Below are 19,083 nucleotides of genomic sequence, written 5' to 3'. Positions count from 1 at the left end.
ATAGAGAGAGAGACATAGACAGACAGAGAGAGAGACATAGACAGACAGAGAGAGAGACATAGACAGACAGAGAGAGAGACATAGACAGACAGAGAGAGAGAGACATAGACAGACAGAGAGAGAGACATAGACAGACAGAGAGAGAGACATAGACAGACAGAGAGAGAGAGACATAGACAGACATAGAGAGAGAGACATAGACAGACATAGAGAGAGAGACATAGACAGACATAGAGAGAGAGACATAGACAGACAGAGAGAGAGACATAGACAGACAGAGAGAGAGACATAGACAGACATAGAGAGAGACATAGACAGACATAGAGAGAGAGAGACAGACAGACAGACAGAGAGACATAGACAGACATAGAGAGAGAGACAGACAGACAGAGACAGACATAGAGACAGACATAGAGAGAGAGACAGAGAGACAGAGAGACAGACATAGACAGACATAGAGAGAGAGACATAGACAGACAGACAGACAGACCTTTGCAGCAATTTGAGAATGAAAGCCTGATTAATGCAATCTCCTCTAAACAGTTGATGTTGAGATGTGTCTGTTACTTGAACTCAGTGAAGCATTTATTTGGGCTGCAATCTGAGGAGCAGTTAACTCTAAATGAACTTATCCTCTGCAGCAGAGGTAACTTTGGGTTTTCTTTTCCTGTGGCGGTCCTCATGAGAGCCAGTTTCATCATAGCGATAAAGGTTTTTGTGACTGCACTGAAGAAACTTTCTTAATTTTCCAGATTGACTGACCTTCATGTCTTAAAGTAATGGACTGTAATTTCTCTTTGCTTATTTGAGTTGTTCTTGCCATAATATGGACTTGGTCTTTAACCAAACTGAGCTCTCTTCTGTATACCACCCCTAACTTGTCACAACACAACTGATTGGCTCAAACACATTAAGGAAAGAAATTCCACAAATTCACTTATAACAAAAGGGGCCGCTGCTCCCGAGTGGCACAGCGGTCTAAGGCACTGCATCTCAGTGCAAGAGGCGTCAGTCACTACAGTCCCTGGTTCAAATACAGGCTGTATCACATCCAGCCGTAAATTCCCATAGGGTAGCGCACAATTGGCCCAGCGTTGTCCGGAGTAGGCCGTCATTGGAAATAAGAATATGTTCTCAACTGACTTGCCTAGTTAAACAAAAGTAAAAACACATTTTAAACAAGGCAAACCTGTTAATTGAAATGCATTCCAGGTGACTACCTCATGAAGCTGGTTGGGAGAATGCCAAGAGTGTGCAAAGCTGTCATCAAGGCCAAGGATGGCTACCTAAAACCCTTACAATGGCACCTAAAACCCTCAAACATTTACAGACGCACAATTGAGAGCATCCTGTCGGGCTGTATCACCGCCTGGTATGGCAACTGCACCGCCTGCAGCTGCAGGGCTCTCCAGAGGGTGGTGCGGTCTGCCCAACGCATCACCGGTGGCAAACTACCTAACCTCCAGGACACCAACAGCACACGATGTCACAGGAAGGCCAAAACAATCAAGGACAACAACCACCGGAGCCATTGCCTGTTCACCCTGCCATCATCTAGAAGGCGAGGCCAATACAGGTGCCTCAAAGCTGAGAGAGAGACTGAAAAACAGATTCTACCTCAAGGCCATCAGACTGTTAAATAGCCATCACTAGCACATTAGAAGCTGCTGCCTCCACCTAGATGGTGGAGAATGATTTTAAGTGGGGTCTGTCATGTAATAATTTTTGACTTGAAATCACTGGCTACTTTAATAAATGGAACACTAGTCACTTCAATAATGTTTACATATTTTGCATTACTCATCTCATATGTATATACTGTATCTTAGTCTATGCCGCTCTGACATTGCTCATCCAAATATTTGTATATTCTTAATTCCATTCCTTTACTTAGATTTGTGTGTATGTTGTGAAATTGTTAGATATTACTTGTTAGATACTACTGCACTGTCGGAGCTTGAAACACAAGCATTTCACTAAACCGGCAATAACATCTGCTGAACATGTGTATGTAACCAATAAAATTAGATTTTACTTCAAAGAATCTCAAATATATTTTGATTTGTTTAACACTTTTTTTGGTTACTACAAGATTCCATATGTGTTATTTCACAGTTTGTCTTCACTATGATTCTACAATGTAGAAAATTGTAAAAAATAAAAGAAAAACCCTGGAATGAGTTGGTGTCCAAACTTTTGACTGATAGTGTATTTCAAAAAAGGATGCGTTAGACAGGATTGCCAATACATACTGACCAGCTCAAAATAGACAGAAGTGTGCTATATGGCAGACTAATCCAAGCTCACCTCTCTGCATGTCCAGCCTACTCATTGTCTCAGCCAATCATGGCTAGCGGGAAGATTGCTGACTTTTTCTGTGGCTTAACAAACTAGGTTCGTAATTTAACCATTTTATTCGTATTTAGATGACATACAAATGTGTTAAGGCACATGAAAGGTCACATGTTCGAGAAGGCATTTCTGAATTTTTTATTAAATAAAAAAAGTTTCTGTTCAAATGGCTCTCCTGTGAAGTAGTGACCCGCGACATATGCCTAGTTTCCTGAAACGAGTCACAAATGTGTTAATTAACGGTCAATTACCGTGAGACCGGCGGTTATTTGCTTGACAATCACCGGCTGACAAAATACCATGACCGCCACAGCCCTACAGTGGTTCTTCCTTTAAAAGTTGTGGCGTTCTGCAGCACAGCTTGTTGGGTGCCGCAGAATTATTTGGCACGTTATTTAAGTGTCAGCCATTGTTGCCAGAACAACGCAATTTACCACAATCTGCCACCATCTACCGCAAACGGTCACGGCATAAGCTCAAAACTTTTAAAGGAAGAAGCACCGTAGTTATGATTATGTTGGTACCCCAGGGCCACAGTATATTGATTACCATCACAGTGCACATAGAATCTGACTCATTACTGGGACTAGCAAAACCTCCAATCTGTTCCAGATACAAGCCAACTCAATGACCTAGGTCTAAATGTCTGCATAATGCCTGCCAACAAGTGGGAGGGGAGACGACACGAACAAACGTTGGTTGTCAAGCTGAGTAGAATGAAAAATGGAGTTTGACAAACAGAGGTGATACATGATAGATTGGGCCTGTCAATGGCATCTCATTAACCAGCAGGGCTCCTGGGCGATTTCAATACTGTCAACGATAAGCGCTAATGAGAAACAGCTGAGCAGATGTTTGCCTTGCCGTTGGGAAGAAAAAAGGCCTACCACCTTTAATAATAGCCGACTGACCTGTCACTCTACCACAACTTATACAGATCGCGATTGGTTGATAAATTAGGCCTCCCTTCAGGCGCTGCTGTTGCTCAATCTTTACCCAGTTGTCTGTCATCCTTTTTTGGGCCCTTACTGCATTATCATGGTAGCTGCGTTTGCACTAGCAGACTATTGACATAGGGATAATAGCCCGTTGCGATTGTTTCCAAATGTAATCACCTCATGATTGATACAATCCTTGTGTTCTTGGCATTGGGAGTGAAAAGCCTGAGACAATGCTTACATTAAAATAAAATATGCATCTGCTGCCAATGTCATTCTGTATTGTCAGACAGCCATGCCTGCCAATGAGACAGACCCAACCTTGCTCTATTAAAATCGGTCCGCTAAAACAATGTGCCTTCATCAAAAAAGGAGATTCCTGATTATCTTGACAGGCCATTCGATCTGCACCGTGCACCACACGTATCTCCAGAACACAGTTGCTCAAATCATCAGTAGTCACAAGAGCTAGCTAAGAGCCCAATGTACATTTTCATTGCATTAGATACCCCCCTCCCAGGGGACCTAGTGTGGGTACTGCGAGGGGCAGCATATGTGTAGTGTACAGGCACAGAGGCTGTCGCCAGAGACTATGCTGGCACCTCCCTCACCATGACCTGTTAGGGTGTGCTGTCCTCACCAACGTTATGTGGAACCCACTGAGTGACTGGGTGGAAGGAGTCTTGTATATTGTGGTGGTGGGAATGTTAAGGAGCGAGCACAGACCAGAAAAGTTCACTCACCTGGCAACAATAGCCTAGTTAGTGTCATGGCTCCCAAAATAAAATGAATGGTCACACAGCTAAATATTTAGTTGCATATCCAACCAAATTGGTTGTACTGTAGAGCCCTAGTCACGTGTTTTTTGTTGTTGTAAATACAGCACAACGGGAGAAAGCGGGAGGTGTTGAGTCCAGCTGTACATTTGGTTTACCTTGCTAGTTAGCTAAGTAAGTGGTCAATTTAATAAGGAGACAGGGCGCCATTCACTAGTACTTGTGCCAATTTTGTTAGCATTCTGGTAATAGACGCCCAATTGGCTTTTTTTGTGTACTAAACCGGTACTACCGTAAATCCTGGGATGAGAGAAGGACGGTATGATATGAAAATCTGGATACCACCCACCCTAACACTCACTACAACGCCCCCGCCAGAACTATAAATCCCATTTTGATCCAGAAAAACATTGCCACCACTGATGAAAAACCCTGGGGGAAACACTACAGAACGTAGTGATTTCTGCAAGATGGGCCAGATGCAAAGTCAAAATTGGCTATAGAAAGAAGGAACAAAAAATGTCTTTTTTGGTCTTAATTTAAGGTGAAGTTTAGGCATTAGGGTTAGCGGTGTGTTTAAGTTTGGTTATGTTTAAAATAAGATTGAAAAACTTTGTGGCTGTGCCAGCTAGTGACCACTCTGCACAGCTGCCTTCAGAACCAGATTCATGTTGATAAATGTATTTTTCAACCAACAAAAATCAAGCAGGTTAGTATCTACACTCAAGCTGGGCAACGTCCACATGTAGCCTTAACCTATAGGGATTTTAGTAGTTCTGGGATTTATCCCCCGGGAAAGATCTAACAGCAGACATAAGGAGAGATGAGACTAAACTAGATAGTTATAGAATATTGTGTTGTAGGGCAGCTGAGCAGACTAAAGTTATGTTGTAGAACGAGTTTCTTATGAAACACATCCCAGACCCTTGTTCTTTCTATTTTGGAATAACTGTGATATGGCAGGCTAGCCAGCTGCCGCTATCCCCAAGCTATGCTCGCTAGCTGCTGTCAGCTTGGCTAAACACACGGTCAGCGCAGATTTTAGCCTAAACATAGAACTGAATTTACAGACCATCAAGATGGCGAGTCAGTCAGGAGGGGAGAAGTCCTCAACTTCAAAACTTCTCACCAAAGCAAAGCTAGTTTAGCTTACCTCGCCATCACTACTCATTAAAGCCCTTGTTTGTTGTGATTGAATGGCAAAGACACACCAAACTACATTTAACACAACTCTCGTTTGGCTTCAGTCATGGCCGCTAGCATTTCTTTATGAGCAATATGAAAAACGAGGCCAGTTCAGTCCCCCTTTAAAAATGGAGTACAACTATGCACGATTAATCTTACTTTTAAACTGTATCTCGCTTCCCTCCTCACTCATTCCCTGACTGACCTACAGTATATGAAGCCCAGCATGTGAGAACAGCTGATGTGTGGCTCCTGTAAAACTCTAACAGTATACAAGCTCCATACGTGACCTCACGAGGCAGTGAAATACATTATTAGTAATCCTTTTCCATGTTCCAACAGACAGCTCAAACTAGCATAGAAACTGCAGTGAGAAGTTGATCTTGCTCTGATATCGTAATTCATATGCAGCAGACTACACATCGCTACCTCTCAGAATTAGATCAGAAATTATGTCAGTTGAAACAACAAATGCCTCAAAATGTACAGGACTTTATGCTGTGTTTCACACATAGTGGCACCTTCAGACTGTTACAGCGGAGGAGAACATTCTAGTGCAGGGTTCTCTTTTTAAAATGATATATATCACACAATAAATATAGATATTAATAACAGATTAAACAAGTTTTGGCCAAGGGATCCATGGAATAAATTGACAATATTATTGTATTACAATCCACAATGCATGTTCTTAACCCTGGGCAACATGGGCCTGGGAGGTTCACAGGGATATTGGTATCCACAGTACTCCACCAATTGTACATTTTTTAACTCAATATCTCTTGTATCCCCCAACATTTAAAAAAAACAAAAACAAATGGACTGTAATTTAAGCTTTAAAACAGCTAACTTCTCTCTCCGCCTCATGGCAAAATGTGTAGAATTACAGGATATTGGCTTTAAAGCTGATTAAAATACTCTGCCCCATGACCAAATACTTTTTTATTTGCTTGACAACTGCAACATTCTCTTCAATGTCAAGTTATGGGCCTTTAAAATGTTCCTTCCTGGGGCCCGAGACTTGGTTCGTTGGGCCTGCACTGCCATGGTCGAGTAGAACTCCTTTTATGCTATTTTTATTCATGAGGGGGTCCCTGATGAATTTGCTATCACAAAAAGGGTCCCTGGCCCAAATAAGTTGAGGAACTGTTCTAGTGGAGCAACAGACGCATTGTTCCCAGACTGCTTGGTTGGTAGTCCTGCCACCCTGGACCATGCCAGAAGTGAGGATAAATTGTTATTTTTTGGTGTGTGGGGGCTGGTGGATGCATACATTGGAGTAATGCCTGTGAAACACAGATTTATTCAGGAAATACATGGTCACAATGGAAGTTGTCAAAAATAATTTATGGAAACGGCAATTTGTGAATACAATAGTCTGAAAGAAAACATATGCTTACATAAAACCAAATTAATTTTGATTTGTCACATGCGCCGAATACAACAGGGAACAGCGAAAATCAGCAGTGTAAAAACCTTTATTTAACTAGGCAAGTCAGTTAAGAACAAATTCTTATTTACAAAGACGGCCTACACCGGCCAAACCCTCCCATAGCCCGGACGACGCTGGGCCAATTGTGCGCCGCCATATGGGATTCTCGATCACGGCCGGTTGTGATACAGCCCAGGATTGAACCAGAGTCTGTAGTGACACCTCTAGCACTGAGATCCAGTGCCATAGCCTGCTGAGCCACACGGAGTAGAAGCTGTTAACCTCGTCGGGCTAGGGGGCGGTATTTTCACGGCCGGATGAAAAGAGTGCCCAAAGTAAACTGCCTGCTACTCAGGCCCAGAAGCTAGGATATGCATATAATTGGTAGATTTTGATAGACAACTCTAAAGGTTCTAAAACTGTTAAAATTTTGTCTGTGAGTGTAACAGAACTTATTTGGCAGGCGAAACCATGAGGACAAACCATTCAGGAATTCTTTTTTTTGTTGAGGTGATTGCTTTCAATAGATTTCTATGTGAATCTAGATTTCTGAGGCATCTGGTTGCAGTTCCTATGGCTTCCACTAGATGTCAACAATCCTTAGAAATTGGTTGATGTTTTTCCTTGGAGAAATGAAGAAGTAGCCCTTTCCTTTCTGGGTGTAGAGCCAAGTGTACTGTTTTGTTTGGGGCGCGTGACCTGGAGCTCGCTCCACTTTCCTTTTATCCGCTATTGAACACAGTTTATCCCGTCTTAAATGTTATAGATTATTTACATTTTAAAATACCTAAAGTTGGATTAGGAGAGTTGTTTGAAGTGTTTGGACAAAGTTTACAGGTAACTATTTAGATCATTTTAGTCATGTTCGGCGAATTGGAACCGGTGTTTTTCTGAATCGAACGCGCCAAATAAATGGACATTTTGGAGATATAACGACAACATTTATCGAACAAAAGGACCATTTGTGATGTTTATGGGACATTTTGGAGTGCCAACAGAAGAAGATCTTCAAAGGTAAGGCATGAATTATATCGTTATTTCTGAGTTTTGTGTCGCGCCTGGCGGGTTGAAATATGATTGTCATGCGTTTTGTATGATGGGGTGCTGTCCTCAGATAATCGCATGGTTTGCTTTGGCCGTAAAGCCTTTTTGAAATCTGACACGGTGGCTGGATTAACAAGAAGTTAAGCTTTAATTTGGTGTATTGCACTTGTGATTGTATGAAAGTTAAATATTTCATTTTTTTTTATTTCGCGCTCTGCAATTTCACCGGATGTTGTCGAAACGTTCCGCTAGCGGAACCCCGAGCCATAACAGGTTTTAAGGAGCCTTTTGGACCTAAACTTGGCACTCCGGTAGCGCTTGCCGTGCGGTAGCAGACAGAACAGCCTATGACTTGGGTGACAAGAGTCTTTCACAATTTTTGGGGCTTTCCACAGACACCGCCTGGTATATACACTTGAAGTCAGAAGTTTACATACACTTTAGGTTGAGTCATTAAAACTGGTTTTTCAACCACTCCACAAATTTCTTGTTAACAAACTATAGTTTTGACAAGTTGGTTAGGACATCTACTTTGTGCATGACAAAAGTAATTTTTCCAACAATTGCTCACAGATTATTTCACTGTATCACAATTCAGTGAGTCAGAAGTTCACATACACTAAGTTGACTGTTCCTTAAACAGCTTGGAAAATTCAATAAAATGATGTCATGGCTTTAGATGCTTCTGACATCATTTGAGTCAATTGGAGGTGTACCTATGGACGTATTTAAAGGCCTACCTTCCAACTCACTGCCTCTTTACTTGACGTCATGGGAAAACCAAAAGAAATCAGCCAAGACCTCATAAAGAAAAATTGTAGACCTCCACAATCTGGTTCATCTTTGGGAGCAATTTCCAAATGCCTGAAGGTACCATGTTCATCTGTACAAACAATAGTATGCAAGTATAAACACCATCGGAACACGCAGCCTTCATACCGCTCAGGAAGGTGACGCGTTCTGTCTCCTAGAGATGAAAGTACTTGCGAAAAGTGAAAATAAATCCCAGAACAACAGCAAAGGACCTTGTGAACATGCTGGAGGAAATAGGTACAAAGTATCTATATCCACAGTAAAACGAGTCCTATATCGACATAACTTGAAACGCCGCTCAGCAAGGAAGAAGCCACTGCTCCAAAACCGCCATAAACAAGCCAGACTACGGTTTTCAACTCCACATGGGGACAATGATCGTACTTTTCGGAGAAATGTCCTCTGGTCTGATGAAACAAAAATAGAACTGTTTGGCCATAGTTATATTTGGAGGAAAAAGGGGGATGCTTGCAAGCCGAAGAACACCATCCCAACCATGAAGCACGGGAGTGGCAGCATCATGTTGTGGGGACGCTTTGCTGCAGGAGGGACTGGTGCACTTCACAAAATAGATGGCATCATGAGAACGGAAAATTACGTGGATATATTGAAGCAACATCTCAAGACATCAGTCAAGAAGTTAAAGCTTGGTTGAAAATGGGTCTTCCAAATGGACAAAGACCCCAAGCATACTTCCAAAGTTGTGGCAAAATGGCTTAAGGACAACAAAGTCAAGGTATTGGAGTGGCCATCACAAAGCCCTGACCTCAATTCTGTAGAAAATGTGTGGGCAGAACTGAAAAAGCGTGTGAGCAAGGAGGCCTACAAACCAGACTCAGTTAGACCAGCTCTGTCAGGAGGAATGGGTCAAATTTCACCCAACTTATGGTGGGAGGCTTGTGGAAGACTACACAAAACATTTGACCCAAGTTTAAATTGTTTAAGGCAATGTTACCAAATACACTCAATTAGTATGTAAACTTCTAACCCACTGGGAATGTGGTGAAAGAAATAAAAGCTGAAATAAATCAATCATTCTCTACTATTATTCAGACATTTCATTCTTAAAATAAAGTGGTGATCCTACCTGACCTAAGACAGGGAATTTGTACAATGATTAAATGTCAGGAATTGTGAAACTGAGTTTAAATGTTTTGGGCTAATGTGCAAGTAAACTTCTGACTTCAACTGTAGGTCCTGGATGACAGGAAGCTTGGCCCCACTGATGTACTGGGCCTTTTGCACTAGCCTTTGTAGCGCCTTACGGTCGGATGCAAACAGATACTAAACCTTGCTGTAACGCAACCGGTCAGGATGCCTTCAATGGTGCAGCTGTAGATCTTTTTGAGGATCTGGAGACCCATGCCAAATACTTTCACATCTCTTGAGTAATTAATATTCTGTGAACATTTAGCATAGTGACCAGTCCCTCACTAACCAGCTCTGCTCTTCTTGTACCAAAGCAATACTACTTTGTTCCATTCTCTGCAAAATGTAAGCACAGAATTAACAGCAAATGTTGCATCTGCCACTCCCAATCCATCTCTATATTAGAAGCCACTGCTGCACTACATTTTGGTACTTGTTCAGGGTCAAGCTCCTTGTCAATCAACTGCAAGATAACGCCCAAGCCCGGCATATTGACGGAGCAAGACACTTTCAAATAGTTCTCTGAGAGGGGGCGATGACATCTGCCAAACTATGTAGACATACCCTCCAGAGACGGTAACCAAGGTCAAAATTGTAAGTCTAATGGAATTCAGTCTGCTTTCAAAACAGCCAATATCCCCACAGACAGCTTAAGTCCATTCAAGTGCAGGGCTGTTCCAGCAATGTACAAATCCTCAAACACAGCTACAGGTAATCCAAACGTATTCAGTTTGGGAGTGCCAATATGAGCAGCACTCGAGACGAAGCCACCACAAGAATGATAATGCGCTAATTACCCAATAGTAATGCACTGATTATGCCAACAGTAATATTTACATTCTTGAGAAATGCTTTCTCCTCAAGACATTTAAGGAAATGTATGCCTAGACCCATGTAATGTTTTATTTATGTAACACAGTAGTTACATGTAGCCTATTTCACCTCAATGTTTTTGAAAATGCCAATGGATTATGTCAAGTGTGCGTGGCAATGAGCACATAAACCACTGCCAGAAGTGCAGCTGAGAAACAAGAGAGACTTGAGGAAAAGATGCTGCAGAGGAGTAAATGACAGATATTTGCACTGACAGGTAATCCTAATTTGAGACAGACGTACTCATGTCTAGACTGCATCTTCTCTCCCATTCAATGTCAATGTTAGCATTGGGCTATTTACAGTGGCGCGTTTATATGACCAAATTTATGTGCTCTTTATATTTTTGTCTCCTCTGGGAAACTATGTGCTTGGACTCGGTGCTCATTTCCATACTGAATAGATTTTCAGCTGTAGGCCTAATCCATCGATGAAATAGCTAAAGAAGTGCTCACTATATTGCATGTGCTGGAGCAATTGTAGGCAGCTGATAACATTCATTAAAATCTACTGCTATCTAAGAATCTCTCATGAATTGATTTTTCAATGAGGCATTTCATTTTGCAGCAGATAAGGAAAGAATGTTCTTGGGATTGGTTGGCTCTGTGTCTCAAGACAGTTATTTGGTCACTGGTTCACAGGTGGAAATAGGCAAATTGTTACATTGAAATGGTCCACGCTGAAAACATAAAAACTGTATTACGTACATGTCACTGCTATTCATAATTTCCATGAATCCATAATTGGCATTGACAATCAGCATGCTGGCTATAGTTTGGGGCTATAAGGACTTGACTGGTAGATGAATTAAAAGTGGAGAATCCGCAGGTGTTCCCTATCCACATAGTATAGCAAGATTATTCCACTTACTATTTAAAGGACACAAAGGGCATTTATTGTGATACTAAAAGAAAAGCACGCACATTACACACCTTTGGCTGGATGGGTGACACTCCTCACAGGGACATATCGATGACAATGTCAAGATTTTGGAGCTGCATACTGACCTCAAGAGGACATTGATTCTGCTGAAAACAATAGGTCCTTACAAAGTATGTGGGGCAATGTTGATACTGCAAATGAGAGAGAAGCTACTGCCTGCCTGGAGGCTTTCTCAGCCAATGCAGAGCTTAAAAAACTGTGACCCAGTTCCCTTGAGAAACTCCCTCTTGCCTGAGGAGAATGTACACTCGCTGCCCAAAATGACAAACAGCAGGCAGGCAGGGGGGATGTTCGCTTGCCAAATTCAGTGCTCCGACGTTCAAGTTGTGCTGACAGCAAAAATATAGACACTGTTAGTCCTCACTTGAGACTGAAGTGGTGTGGGGGAAATAAGTCTACATGGACTGCTTGTGGTGACGAGACAGACTTTAGTGTCTCAGTGCGGGAAAGCGCTTGTGTGGTCAGTATATTTTCAGGTCTATTTGTATTGCAAGTTACTTTACTTAAAGTATCATTAAATTAGCTTTTTTTTCTCAACTAGACCGTAGTTGTCAGTGTAGGCCAACTACTTTAGTGCGAGTAACTGTACATTAGTTCTTTAAGATTTGTCAATTTACAACTTACTCTAACTGAAAACAACTTTTCCCAGAGAAACTTATATTATTAAAGAATACATTTATATTCCAAATCCTTTTGGTGCCGTTTCACCGGTTTTACAGCTATACCGTAATTTCCAATTAAAAAATAAACTACTATGGAAACCACTTAACACAACAACAGACTGGCAATGTGAATCCAAGCTGCCAAGCTGGTAGCTGTCAACAGCATGGGCTAACAGCTATATAAACCACCCTAGTAAGTCCAGCCAGCAAATGTTGGGTAATCATTGCCTGATAGGGAGAGGCGTTACTTCCTAAACGGAGCAAAACATGCAATATGCTGACTTCAACAAATCCCACGCCACACAAAAGACTATGGCTTTGATGTGAGGAAATTATGCTTGGCTTTGTATGAAACTGCACAGTAGAGTAAGTAAAAAAAATTACATGGAGAGGTTTGGTCAAATCTCCAGATACATATGGGCTAGACTAGAGATTGACTTGAGATTTGCACCAGTAACATGAATTTTGATGCAACTATCCATTGACATCAATGCATGAAACTAAAGTTCCACTTCCGTGCATACATCTCAAGTCCTCGGTCTGTAGCGAACAAACATTTCACCCCATGTTTTTCTCCCATTACGCATGTTGGTTACATATTGCCTGTTGACTTGTTCTTATTGGGACCTTTTGAATGCACACTGCACTTCTCTATCCCCATTCCCCAGACATTTCACATGTATACGTGAAAAACTGCACATTTCCCTATTGGCCTGTGAACCCTGAGGTAATATGTACATGCAGGTAGCGGAAGAAATAACTAGGCAATCAGGACAGATAATAAATAGAGTAGCGTGTGTGAAAGTGTGTGTGTGTGGGGGGCGTCAATATGCATGCGTGTGTGTTGTGTTTGCGTGCGTTGGAGTGTCAGTGTAGTAAGTGTGAGTGTGTGGGTAGAGTACAGTGAGTGTGCATAGAGCCAGTGCAAGAGGGTTAGTGCAAGAAAAAAAGGGGGTCAATGCAAATAATCCAGGTAGCCATTTGTTAAACTGTTCAGCAGTCTTATGGATTGGGGGTAGAAGCTGTTCAGGAGACTTTTGGTCCCAGACTTGGTGCTCCGGTACCACTTGCCGTGCAGTAGTAGAGAGAACAGTCTATGACTTGGGTGGCTGGAGTGTGGCTGACCAAAAGATGATATCCTATGTATCAGGTTGCATAAAAAAAGTCAACAGCAGTTCCCTTGGAGAAAGTTATCATAGTAGGACTGCTCTAGCAACCAAGCTAAGACTGATAGTGGAGAAATTGCACTAGCTACCAAACTGAGACTAAGAGTAGAGGGACCGCACTAGCAACCATGCAGTGACTGATAGACATCTATAGAGTCATCAGCCATCCGCAGCCAAGACTTAAATTACCCCAGACCGTAACTCTCCCAGCAACCACCACTAAACATGCCAGACAGGTCTAGCTTTTCCAGCAGACCAATATCAAATTGTGGCCGAGCATCAGCAATCATCCACACCGGAGCTCTGGTGAAACACTCACACATCAGAGTCAAAGGTTACCGCTAGCCAGGGCCTTTATTCTCATTCCATGTGTGGCCACTGTTTTAAGAGCAGGTTTTATGGTTCAACACCCCACTTGTTTTTCTCCATGGCCAGATTGATTAGATGGGGATCCTGGGACAAGGCTTTGATCATGGGCCCCACAGGGCCCAACAGAAGGATGACACTTCCTGCCCTTGACCTCCATATGCTAACATGTAGTTAAATCAGAGATGAAGTGGTGAAGCGAGAGGTTTCACTCTCACCAAAATAGTCCCAATGGGTTTCTATGGGTTTAATATGTAGACCTATGCTTGTCGCCTGCCTATTGTTAGGGCGGAGACATGAGCATCTCATCATTATAAACAGATCTCTGGTTAAACGCAGATAGAGGAGCCGCATGCCAGTGGCGGATCTAGACCATTTCAACTGGGGGGGCCAAGCTGGGGCCAGTTGTACATTAGACGTTATTGTTGTCATATCGTTTTGCATGTGGTACGATACTGTTGTGTTCCGCCTAAAGCCGTCCCTCTAGAAAATGTGTGGGTTAAATTAGTGGTCTGCGTTGCCACTGTCTAATAATGGATGTAAAAAAAGAACGATAGCAAAAATGAGTTATCTAAAAATTATTTTATACTCCACATTTAGGGGGGCCACAAGGGGGTCCAAAATTGTTGTCACAGGGGCACTGCCCCCCCCAGAACCGCTAGTGCCCGCATGCAGGAAAGTTAAATATGCAAATGAGCAGTTTGGGGTGACGTAGAAGAAGACAACGACTGCTAAAGCTTAAAGTAGAAAATAGAGTGCCATATGAACTGCCACAACATGAGGGGGCTGTGTATTACAAAACGATTTGGGGTTTGTAATGACTTGGTAAGGATGCTGGTAAGTGTAGAATAAACAAAGTTTTAGAGAAAGTGATTCAGTGTCAGTGTGAAACAAAAACCTGCAAACTGTTTACATAGAATACATTAATGATGGACAGAGTATATTGCTAGGTCACGTTGTGTATGCTTCATCAAATAATGTTCAATTAACTGCAACACTACCTGGGTGCAAGCGCATAGGCTATATATGCATTTACGCATGCACACACACCTCATCACAACAAAACAGCTTGATTCCAAGTTGCACATGCTGGAAAGAAATAATTCATACATGGGTCACCATGTTTTTTTTTTACTTTAAAAAGGGGAAATTACTAAACAATTTTTTATTTGACAGTCTAAATCAGTGGGGTTCAAAGGGTAAGTAAATTACATCACATGGAGTGCCTACCACTGAATGAATGGAGCCTTTTATGATCATAGAGAACCTCAGGGGACATGATATTTCAGAGGGTTTTCCCCCTTAAACACACATGGGCACACTTGAAAAGGTCATTTCCACTTCCCATCTCGGATAATGCTGTTTGAACTGAATAAGCTATTTATTTATTGCTGTTTAAACTCAAGCAAGATGCATCTTAAACCTGCTCCTCTTACAAAGCACATTAGTTTATGAGCAGCAATGGATATGTGAGATTCTCAACACCTTTATTTACAACTCAAACTATGTTAAAAGTGAAAACTCTACACACATTCCAAAACACGCAACTTACCGTTTTGTTCCTTTAAACTTGGTTGTTGGAATTTGCTGATGTGACTTGATTCAGCTTCTGAGCCATGTTTTTGGAGAAGCGATACAAGTAGGATTAAGAATGGAAGGATCATTTGGATTAGTGGCAGAAAGCGATTACAATGCACTGTTCACGGGACGTTTTCTATCACCATGCACAACAGTTGTTTGGACGACACCAATGTTGTTTTGGAGACATTTGTAGCGGATAAACGCAGAGTAAAATCCACATAACCTCATTCAAAAACGGAGTCCTTTGAGAAAAACAATGTACGTCATAAAAATCCTGTAACATCCACAATCGGAAAATGTTGACACTAATGGCCGTTTTATTGGTTCGGATGCGCACCTGTTGGCTTTATGGAAAATTGGCTTGGACGTTAGAAAATTGCTGCTGCGCTTGAAATAATTTACATATCCAGCTTGAAGTTCCATCAAATGAAACAAATTAGTTATATATTGAGTGAAATATTTCGTAAATGCTGAAATGAACAACTTTTTTTTGCCCAAGGAGAAGTGTGATACTGTAGCCTGCCCGCGACGTTCAGTTTCCAAAATCTCTGCCGTCTGCAATTCCAGTCCAAAGATTAGCAGGCATTAGAATAAACTTCACATTCATCGCAGATACCACGAGAGTGCAGCGCAATATGATACAATTTGTAAAGTGGATGATATTGCAGAGCACACATGACTCCAGTTGTTTGATGAGGTTGCTGAAGACTGGAGCTATTAGCTGTCGCTAAAACTGGGACTACCGTATCTGTATTTTTGGAGAAGCAGACTGCCAACTGACGACACAACAGGTGCTATACATAAGTAAACTTCTTACCAAAGGAAACTCCCCAGGAAGTTAACTATTTAGTTGCTGCAGCTCTCCTGGTGCATGGTGTTAGAATAACTTCTTACACTCCCCACATCTGTGAAGTCATTAAACAGATTTTTCTGTTATTTTTGTTCACAATTCCCTGACAAAGTATGTCTACAATAACAAACCATGTGTGTCCATAATGTGTAATGCATTGTACCTGTATTTAACTATTCATTTAATTCTTATCTACTGTAAATTAGATAATTAATCTATATTATGATCACATCATAAATTAAATAAACCAGATTTGCATAAGTACAGCAATAGGCCACAATGCAAAATAATGTACAAAATAAGTTAGTCCTCTTTTCCCCTCTTTGTTGACCTACCAGTTGCTTTTATGCTAATTCCTTGTGATATCATGCCATTAAGGGTTAATATCGATTTAATATTGGCAGAGGAACTGTAGGCTACACAATAACTTTCCCATTTCAGCAATGTGAATACTGTAACACACCCTGGACTCATTCCTTAATCTCACCATCATTGCCCAGAACTTTTCATAATGGGCAAGGTAAAACAATGCCTAATGCCTCTTGGGGGAAATGTTTAAGAACGCTCAATTTGTCATATCAAAGCTGTAGACACCACTGTTACCATTCCCCCTTATGTTCCCAATTTCCGCTCTGCAATACAAAGCTGTACCTCATCATGTGCGTTTCATGTGGTTACTCTCATCTCATTGTCAGTGGAAAGTGTGTGTGTGTGTGTGTGTGTGTGTGTGTGTGTGTGTGTGTGTGTGTGTGTGTGTGTGTGTGTGTGTGTGTGTGTGTGTGTGTGTGTGTGTGTGTGTGTGTGTGTGTCCCTGTGTAAGTCTAGCAGCAGACAAAACAATCAAAGGAAGTTGCAGACACATTGAACCTATTTACCAAGACACATGATGCAATGGCAGAGCAATTTAGTCTTGTCTCACATTTCTGAGATATTACAGCCTCAAAGGAAGGCGAAAGGAAATCTTAAAGATGGCTCCACCTGAAAGGTTTTAAGGTTTTTAATCCAAAATAATGGCGGATAAGAGATTGCATGACTGTGATACACCGGTTGGTGTGTTGCCCCCATGGAGAGTGGCATATAGAGGTCCTCTTTTGCCTGCTGAATGGGCCAAGTCCCTTTGTGTAAAGGAGAGTATCACATTCCACCCCTGCAAAAGCCTGCAGCAGATGTCAACACTTCACATTGTGGAATCTTTCTCTCTCTCTCTCGTGCACACACACGCACACAATCAAGCATGCACACAAGCAGACATGCAACCTCTCTCTATGTCTCTCGTGCACATGCAAATGCACACACTCAAGCATGCACACACGAACACATACAACCTCTCTCTCTCTTTCTCTCTGTCTCGTGCACACACACACATGCATGAGCACACGCATGCACACACGCACACATACACCCCCCCTTTCTCTATCACACAGGCAGGCACACACAGGCACACACTCTTTCACCCCTGGAGGTTTTGTCTGTGAAAGCTTGGTATTTTGTCTCCCTGTCCACATTTGATTGCTGCTTCCATGGTGGTCTCGTGAAACACAGAGGGTTTGATAGAAAAAAAATCATAAACACAGGAAATTAGAAACGAGACAGACTTTTTGGTCCCTGCAAGCGTACAAAGAAATGCCAGCCAGGAGGGCTCTGCTGAGTAAGCTGGGATGGAAATGTATGCAACAGAAAATTCACAGTCGTTAGCAGAGCTAAATCTCATTACAGTCGAGTTGCCTTTTTAGGATGCACACCGCCAAAGAACAAATTCCCCATCACCCATATTACGTTATGTATTCGTCATGGTGAATGTGAGATATTATTTTGTTAGAGGTGAATTAAAGTGGAAACCTTATGAATGGACATTGCTATACAGTGTTCAAGAGTAGTACCTCATCATACCTCGAGGCAAGGGCGTCATGCCCATAGGGGGCACAGGGGCACGTGCCTCCTCAGATTTGTCCTGTTTACATTTGTTTTATTTTTATAATGAAAATACAAAATAATATGTAACATTACTAGCCACCTAGCAATTTTATGAAGATGACTTTAGCTAGCTCAGATACAGTAGGTTCCTGTCACGACTTCCGCCGAAGTCAGTCCCTCTCCTTGTTGGGGCGGCGGTCAACGTCACCGGCCTTCTAGCGACCGCTGATCCACTTTTCATTTTACATTTGTTTTGTCTTAGTCTTACACACCTGGTTTCACTCACCCAATAACCTGTTTATTATTTAACCCTCTGTTCCCCATGTTTGTTTGTGAGTGATTGTTTATTGTATTTTCGGTCCGTTATTGTGTGCTCATGATATTACTTTGTACATTTGTCATTTTGAGTAAAAGTACGTTGATTACTCATGTTTGCTGTCCTGCGCCTGACTCTCTACACCAGCTACACACAGGACCCTTACAGTTCCCAATCTCCCAACCTCATACAGTAACTAGCTACCAAGAAGCTATTTCAGGCTATCAATCATGTTAGAGTAGCTAGCTTGTTTAACTAGCTTGTTTAACTATCTTAGATGGCATGCCTGCTGGCAAGGTTGGTAGACTTTAGAAAAGCAAGCAATAACTAAATAAGACTCACATTCATTTCAATCTTTTACCCAGATCTTAGCAGAGATGCAGAGGAGCATATTTAGTTTCATATTTAGTTTCTTTAAAAAAAGAGCCACCAGTCAGGAGAATACAGACAGTTCAAGAGGTATGCTTAGGTATGCAGAACAATGACCATATTTTTTTAATAATTTTTTTTATACATAGAATCAATGGCTCTAGATTGCAGGAAAAAGCCATTTCCATCCCACAGCCACCCTCATGTAATTTGTGCCTCCTCAGATTTTTAGGGTGCATGACCCCCCTGCCTTGAGGAGAGGTTTATGCTGTTCTGATGACTTCATTTGTATGGTAAAAAAAAATAAAAAAAATAAAAAAAATAAAAAAATAAAGTTTTACCAGCCTCAGCTTTT

At 41.7% G+C, this 19,083-nt stretch overlaps 1 protein-coding gene across 1 annotated transcript in view; it reads right to left on the bottom strand.

The window, feature by feature from the left end:
• Positions 1-16,038, bottom strand: part of pdgfc (platelet derived growth factor c) — a 154,294-nt gene extending 138,256 nt beyond the window's left edge. The window contains exon 1 of the mRNA XM_014211934.3: positions 15,251-16,038. Coding sequence (XP_014067409.2) covers positions 15,251-15,362 — 112 coding nt within the window. The 5' untranslated portion in view covers positions 15,363-16,038. The remainder of the gene's footprint in view (positions 1-15,250) is intronic.
• Positions 16,039-19,083: the final 3,045 nt, after the last annotated feature.

The sequence above is a fragment of the Salmo salar genome, chromosome 09 (assembly GCF_965601325.2).
Source record: "Salmo salar chromosome 09, fSalSal1, whole genome shotgun sequence".
NCBI classification, from domain to species: Eukaryota; Metazoa; Chordata; class Actinopteri; order Salmoniformes; family Salmonidae; genus Salmo; species Salmo salar.
This window is presented reverse-complemented; position numbering and strand designations above follow the sequence as displayed.